Below are 8,169 nucleotides of genomic sequence, written 5' to 3'. Positions count from 1 at the left end.
AATAAACACCCACACACCCATATATATTAGGCAAACAAGCGCGCACACACACACACACACACACACACACACACACACACACACACACACACACACACACACACACACACACACACACACACACACACACACACACACACACACACACACACACACACACACACACACACACACACACGGATCTGGCCTCCACAGATAGCAGTGTATTTTGCAGAGTAATGCTGTGCCCCACTTGCCCCTGCTCTGGCTCATCCAATCAGAGATAAGAGTTCCAACCTCTCCAGCTGGTCAGAATACAGAACCTTTCTGCCCGGCTGTTACCACGGAGACCGACTAATCACATTCACTACCTTCCTATCAAAACCAAGTTTCTCCTCTCCTCACCTTAATGGCTGCTCTGCTCTTCCTGCCCTCACCTTAATGGCTGCTCTGCTCTTCCTGCCCTCACCTTAATGGCTGCTTCTCTGAGGGCCTCCAGTCTCTGACGGCTACTCTCCTTCATGTTAACCACGTCCCTGTAGTCTCCCTGCAGCGCCCTCTGCAGGCCCACCACCGCCTGGAAGACTGAGCGTTCGCTCTCATTCAGCTCCTTCTGGAACACCTCCAGAGTGTGAACCTGGACAGGGGAGAGAGAAGAGAGAGGACACTAGACTATGACCCTTGGACAGGGGAGAGAGAAGAGAGAGGACACTAGACTAGGACCCTTGGACAGGGGAGAGAGAAGAGAGAGGACACTAGACTAGGACCCTTGGACAGGGGAGAGAGAAGAGAGAGGACACTAGACTAGGACCCTTGAACGGGGAGAGAGAAGAGAGAGGACACTAGACTAGGACCCTTGAACGGGGGAGAGAGAAGAGAGAGGACACTAGACTAGGACCCTTGGACGGTGGAGAGAGAGAGAAGACACTAGACTAGGACCCTTGGACGGTGTAGAGAGAGAAGAGAGAGGACACTAGACTAGGACCCTTGGACGAGGAAGAGAGAGAAGAGAGGACACTAGACTAGGACCCTTGGACGAGGAAGAGAGAGAAGAGAGGACACTAGACTAGGACCCTTGGACGGGGGAAGAGAGAGAAGAGAGAGGACACTAGACTAGGACCCTTGGACGGTGGAGAGAGAGAAGAGAGAGGACACTAGACTAGGACCCTTGGACGGTGGAGAGAGAGGAGAGAGGACACTAGACTAGGACCCTTGGACGGTGGAGAGAGAAGAGAGAGGACACTAGACTAGGACCCTTGGACGGTGGAGAGAGAGAGAAGACACTAGACTAGGACCCTTGGACGGGGTAGAGAGAGAAGAGAGAGGACACTAGACTAGGACCCTTGGACGAGGAAGAGAGAGAAGAGAGGACACTAGACTAGGACCCTTGGACGGGGGAAGAGAGAGAAGAGAGAGGACACTAGACTAGGACCCTTGGACGGGGGAGAGAGAGAAGAGAGAGGACACTAGACTAGGACCCTTGGACGGTGGAGAGAGAGGAGAGAGGACACTAGACGAGGACCCTTGGACGGGGTAGAGAGAAGAGAGAGGACACTAGACGAGGACCCTTGGACGGGGGAGAGAGAAGAGAGAGGACACTAGACTAGGATCCTTGGACGTGGAGAGAGAGAAGAGAGAGGACACTAGACTAGGACCCTTGAACGGGGGAGAGAGAGAAGAGAGAGGACACTAGACTAGGACCCTTGGACTGGGGAGAGAGAAGAGAGAGGACACTAGACTAGGACTCTTGGACGGGGGAGAGAGAAGAGAGAGGACATTAGACTAGGACCCTTGAACAGGGAGAGAGAAGAGAGAGGACACTAGACTAGGACCCTTGAACGGGGGAGAGAGAGAAGAGAGAGGACACTAGACTAGGACCCTTGGACGGGGGAGAAAGAGAAGAGAGAGGAAACTAGACTAGGACCCTTGGACTGGGGAGAGAGAAGAGAGAGGACACTAGACTAGGACCCTTGGACGGGGGAGAAAGAGAAGAGAGAGGAAACTAGACTAGGACCCTTGGACGGGGGAGAGAGAAGAGAGAGGACATTAGACTAGAACCCTTGGACGGGGGAGAAAGAGAAGAGAGAGGAAACTAGACTAGGACCCTTGGACGGGGGAGAAAGAGAAGAGAGAGGAAACTAGACTAGGACCCTTGGACGGGGGAGAGAGAAGAGAGAGGACATTAGACTAGGACCCTTGAACGGGGAGAGAGAAGAGAGAGGACACTAGACTAGGACCCTTGGATGGTGGAGAGAGAGAGAAGACACTAGACTAGGACCCTTGAACGGGGGAGAGAGAAGAGAGGACACTAGACTAGGACCCTTGGACGGGGGAGAGAGAAGAGAGAGGACACTAGACTAGGACCCTTGGACGGGGAGAGAGAGAAGAGAGAGGACACTAGACTAGGACCCTTGGACGGGGGAGAGAGAGAAGAGAGAGGACACTAGACTAGGACCCTTGGACTGGGGAGAGAGAAGAGAGAGGACACTAGACTAGGACCCTTGGACGGGGGAGAGAGAGAAGAGAGAGGACACTAGACTAGGACCCTTGGACTGGGGAGAGAGAAGAGAGAGGACACTAGACTAGGACCCTTGGACGGGGGAGAGAGAGAAGAGAGAGGACACTAGACTAGGACCCTTGGACGGGGAGAGAGAGAAGAGAGAGGACACTAGACTAGGACCCTTGGACGGGGGAGAGAGAGAAGAGAGAGGACACTAGACTTGGACGGGGGAGAGAGAAGAGAGAGGACACTAGACAAGGACCCTTGGACGGGGGAGAGAGAAGAGAGAGGACACTAGACTAGAACCCTTGAACGGGGGAGAGAGAGAAGAGAGAGGACACTAGACTAGGACCCTTGGACGGGGGAGAGAGAGAAGAGAGAGGACACTAGACTAGGACCCTTGGACTGGGGAGAGAGAAGAGAGAGGACACTAGACTAGGACCCTTGGACGGGGGAGAGAGAGAAGAGAGAGGACACTAGACTAGGACCCTTGGACGGGGGAGAGAGAGAAGAGAGAGGACACTAGACTTGGACGGGGGAGAGAGAAGAGAGAGGACACTAGACAAGGACCCTTGGACGGGGGAGAGAGAAGAGACAGGACACTAGACTAGAACCCTTGAACGGGGGAGAGAGAGAAGAGAGAGGACACTAGACTAGGACTCTTGGACGGGGGAGAGAGAGAAGAGAGAGGACACTAGACTAGGACCCTTGGACGGGGAGAGAGAGAAGAGAGAGGACACTAGACTAGGACCCTTGGACGGGGGAGAGAGAGAAGAGAGAGGACACTAGACTAGGACCCTTGGACTGGGGAGAGAGAAGAGAGAGGACACTAGACTAGGACCCTTGGACGGGGGAGAGAGAGAAGAGAGAGGACACTAGACTAGGACCCTTGGACTGGGGAGAGAGAAGAGAGAGGACACTAGACTAGGACCCTTGGACGGGGGAGAGAGAGAAGAGAGAGGACACTAGACTAGGACCCTTGGACGGGGAGAGAGAGAAGAGAGAGGACACTAGACTAGGACCCTTGGACGGGGGAGAGAGAGAAGAGAGAGGACACTAGACTAGGACCCTTGGACGGGGAGAGAGAGAAGAGAGAGGACACTAGACTAGGACCCTTGAACGGGGAGAGAGAAGAGAGAGGACACTAGACTAGGACCCTTGGACGGGGGAGAGAGAAGAGAGAGGACACTAGACTAGGAACCTTGAACGGGGGAGAGAGAAGAGAGAGGACACTAGACTAGGACCCTTGGACGGGGGAGAGAAGAGAGAGGACACTAGACTAGGACCCTTCAGAGTGTACACCACAGGAAGCTGTGGGCACCTTAATTGGGGAGGACGGGCTCGTGGTAATGACTGGATCTGAATCAGTGGAATGGTATCAAATACATCAAACACATGGTTTCCATGGTTTCCAGGTGTTTCATTCCATTCCATTTGTGCAGTCCCGGCCATTATTGTGAGCCGTCCTCCCCTCAGCAGCCTCCTGTTGCTGGACAAGGGAACATACAACTCTGGTCAGAAGTAGTGTACTACACAGGGAACAGGGTGCTGTTTGGGACACAACCTGGAACACAACCTGGAATGCAACCTGGAACGCAACCTGGAACGCAACCAGGAACGCAACCAGGAACGCAACCTGGAACGCAACCTGGAACACAACCTGGAAAATCAACCTGGAACGCAACCTGGAAAATCAACCAGGAACGCAACCTGGAAAATCAACCAGGAACGCAACCTGGAACGCAACCTAGAACGCAACCTGGAACGCAACCTGGAAAATCAACCAGGAACGCAACCTGGAACGCAACCAGGAATGCAACCTGGAAAATCAACCAGGAACGCAACCAGGAAAATCAACCAGGAACGCAACCTGGAAAATCAACCAGGAACGCAACCTGGAAAATCAACCTGGAACGCAACCTGGAAAATCAACCTGGAACACAACCTGGAAAATCAACCTGGAACGCAACCTGGAAAATCAACCTGGAACGCAACCTGGAATGCAACTTGGAAAATCAACCTGGAACGCAACCTGGAAAATCAACCTGGAACGCAACCTGGAAAATCAACCAGGAACGCAACCTGGAAAATCAACCAGGAACGCAACCTGGAAAATCAACCAGGAACGCAACCTGGAAAATCAACCAGGAACGCAACCTGGAAAATCAACCAGGAACGCAACCTGGAAAATCAACCAGGAACGCAACCTGGAACACAACCAGGAACGCAACCTGGAACGCAACCTGGAACGCAACCTGGAAAATCAACCTGGAACGCAACCTGGAACGCAACCTGGAAAATCAACCTGGAACGCAACCAGGAAAATCAACCAGGAATGCAACCTGGAAAATCAACCAGGAACGCAACCAGGAACGCAACCTGGAACGCAACCTGGAACGCAACCTGGAAAATCAACCTGGAACGCAACCTGGAACGCAACCTGGAAAATCAACCAGGAATGCAACCTGGAAAATCAACCAGGAATGCATCCTGGAAAATCAACCAGGAACGCAACCAGGAACGCAACCAGGAACGCAACCTGGAACGCAACCTGGAAAATCAACCTGGAACGCAACCTGGAAAATCAACCAGGAACGCAACCTGGAAAATCAACCAGGAACGCAACCTGGAAAATCAACCAGGAACGCAACCTGGAACGCAACCTGGAACGCAACCTGGAAAATCAACCAGGAACGCAACCTGGAACGCAACCTGGAACGCAACCTGGAAAATCAACCAGGAATGCAACCAGGAACGCAACCTGGAACGCAACCTGGAACGCAACCTGGAAAATCAACCTGGAACGCAACCTGGAACGCAACCTGGAAAATCAACCTGGAACGCAACCTGGAAAATCAACCTGGAACGCAACCAGGAACGCAACCAGGAACACAACCTGGAACACAACCAGGAACACAACCAGGAACACAACCAGACTGTGTTCACTTGGCAGACACGGGATAGAGAAGGTAAGATGGGTGAGACAAGGGCTGCACCTCAATATTCTAAAGTAGTTTCCTCTCCTTTATTTACACACATCTGGAGATTAAGAGTCATTTTAAAAGGTCAGTTTTGACTAAACAGTGCCCTGGCTTGGTCATATGAAGGTTCAGTTATGTTTATTAACATATTACTCCACATATTACTCCATTATATTTAGGTGCAGGAGCTCCACAATACTTTTGAGCTAATATTCTATTGAGCAGTGGTTCCCAACCAGGGGTACTTGGTCTATCCACACGGGGTACTTGGTCTATCCACACGGGGTACTTGGTCTATCCACACGGGGTACTTGGCCTATCCACACGGGGTACTTGGCCTATCCACACGGGGTACTTGGCCTATCCACACGGGGTACTTGGCCTATCCACACGGGGTACTTGGTCTATCCACACGGGTACTTGGCCTATCCACACAGGGTACTTGGCCTATCCACACGGGTACTTGGCCTATCCACACGGGGTACTTGGTCTATCCACACGGGGTACTTGGTCTATCCACACGGGGTACTTGGTCTATCCACACGGGGTACTTGGTCTATCCACACGGGGTACTTGGTCTATCCACACGGGGTACTTGGCCTATCCACACAGGGTACTTGGCCTATCCACACGGGGTACTTGGTCTATCCACACGGGGTACTTGGCCTATCCACACCGGGTACTTGGCCTATCCACACGGGGTACTTGGCCTATCCACACGGGGTACTTGGCCTATCCACACGGGGTACTTGGCTTATCCACACGGGGTAATTGGCCTATCCACACGGGGTACTTGGCCTATCCACACGGGGTACTTGGTCTATCCACACGGGGTACTTGGCCTATCCACACGGGGGTACTTGGCCTATCCACACGGGGGTACTTGGTCTATCCACACGGGGTACTTGGCCTATCCACACGGGGTACTTGGCCTATCCACACGGGGGTACTTGGTCTATCCACACGGGGTACTTGGTCTATCCACACTGGGGTGCTTGGTCTAGCCACACGGGGGTACTTGGTCTATCCACACGGGGGTACTTGGTCTATCCACACGGGGGTACTTGGTCTATCCACACCGGGTACTTGGCCTATCCACACCGGGTACTTGGCCTATCCACACGGGGTACTTGAGGAGACCCATGTGGTAATAGGCCTACTGGTAAAATGCACAAGGGGATACTTCAGGGGTACTCCGGTAACAGTAACCGAAAAAGGTTGGGAGCCACTGCTATAGAGGTGCAGGAGCTCCAGCAGTAGAACATTTGAGGTGCTGGTACTCAGCTCAGGTGAGCTCCTGTCCAAGTTAAGTACCAGGTTAGGGTGAGATGGGGTTAAAAAGCTCACCTGGAAAGTCGCTCTAATAACGAGGTAATAACAAGTTGATAGAGTCTCTCTAATAACAAGGTAATAACAAGTTATTAGTCTCTCTAATAACAAGGTATTAACAAGTTCTTAGTCTCTCTAATAACAAGTTCTTAGTCTCTCTAATAAATAACAAGGTAATAACAAGTTCTTAGTCTCTCTAATAAATAACAAGGTAATAACAAGTTAGAGTCTCTCTAATATCAAGGTAATAACAAGGTATTTGAGTCTCTCTAATATCAAGGTAATAACAAGGTATTTGAGTCTCTCTAATAACAAGGTAATAACAAGTTATTAGACTCTCTAATATCATGGTAATAACAAGTTAGAGTCTCTAATAACAAGGTAATAACAAGGTAACAAGTTAAGTCTCTAATAACAAGGTAATAACCAGGTAGTCTCTCTAATAACAAGGTAATAACACCTGGAAGAGTCTCTCTGGATCTGAGAGGGAGTGGTCTCGCCCCACAGCGGCTGCAGCCACAGCTAGCTTCTTAATGGCCGTGTTCTTCTGTCGGATGAGGCTGCCCAGGCGCCGGCAGTTATCAGACACCCAGCTCCAAGCGTGCTTGGCCACAGCACTCCTGCCCCGATGCAGCTTGATGGCATGTTGAGCTACCTGGTCCCGCTGCAGCGCCCCTACAAGGCCAAGGCACAGCACCGCGCACACAACCCGCATCCAACCTACTACTGCTGCTGCCCCTTCAGAGAAAGAGAGAGGGGCAGAGAGGGAGAGGGGGGGAGAAAGTGAGAGCGAGAGAGAGAGAGAGAGAGAGAGAAGAAAGACTATGAGCAGGAATGGAGAGAACAAAGACTATGGACTGAGAGAGGCTGGTGGCAGACAGGAGAAGAGAAAGGCTATGATAACAAACCCAACACACACAGGCTGTATAAATGTTTCCCAGCCAGCGGAATCACCAGAGAGGTTAGTTCCATAGAGAGGATGGGGCGGGGCTCATACCTGCTCAAACAACTGCTCAGGAACAACTACCTGACCTATATCCTTCTAGAACACATCACACCTGACTTACCTGCCTCACCACACACAGCTGACAGCCCGAGCTAGCTCCGGGAAGAAGCAGGTCACACCACACTGAGTCAACAATAAAATGGAGGCCAAAGACTGCACAAATGCTTTACCTATGGCTTTGAAAAAACGTTTATAATTTATACTAGCAGCAAAGTACCTTTGTGTACATGGGTCAGGGTTAGTTATGTTTATATTCCAGACCACTCCTATGTCCCTCCTCGTGCGCAGTTCAGGGTTGAATCAGCTACTCCTACTGACCTGTGTTGATCAATGACACCACTGTTCATGAAGGTGTAGACACACACAGGCTTATA

At 51.5% G+C, this 8,169-nt stretch overlaps 1 protein-coding gene across 4 annotated transcripts in view; it reads right to left on the bottom strand.

Annotated features, from left to right (window-relative positions):
• The window catches only part of slc9d1 (solute carrier family 9 member D1), a 174,704-nt gene that overhangs the window by 166,007 nt on the left and 528 nt on the right, over nucleotides 1-8,169 (bottom strand). For all 4 annotated transcript variants that reach the window (XR_014381150.1, XR_014381152.1, XR_014381151.1 and 1 more), the window contains exons 2-4: nucleotides 8,013-8,113; nucleotides 7,250-7,527; nucleotides 449-616 (exon numbers count right to left, since the gene is read on the bottom strand). Coding sequence is in view for 1 of the 4 variants with exons in the window: in XM_082963747.1 (XP_082819873.1) it covers nucleotides 449-616; nucleotides 7,250-7,504 (423 nt within the window). In the remaining 3 variants the exon portion in view is untranslated. The remainder of the gene's footprint in view (nucleotides 1-448; nucleotides 617-7,249; nucleotides 7,528-8,012; nucleotides 8,114-8,169) is intronic.

Source organism: Salmo salar, chromosome 17, assembly GCF_965601325.2.
Source record: "Salmo salar chromosome 17, fSalSal1, whole genome shotgun sequence".
Classification (NCBI taxonomy): domain Eukaryota; kingdom Metazoa; phylum Chordata; class Actinopteri; order Salmoniformes; family Salmonidae; genus Salmo; species Salmo salar.
This window is presented reverse-complemented; position numbering and strand designations above follow the sequence as displayed.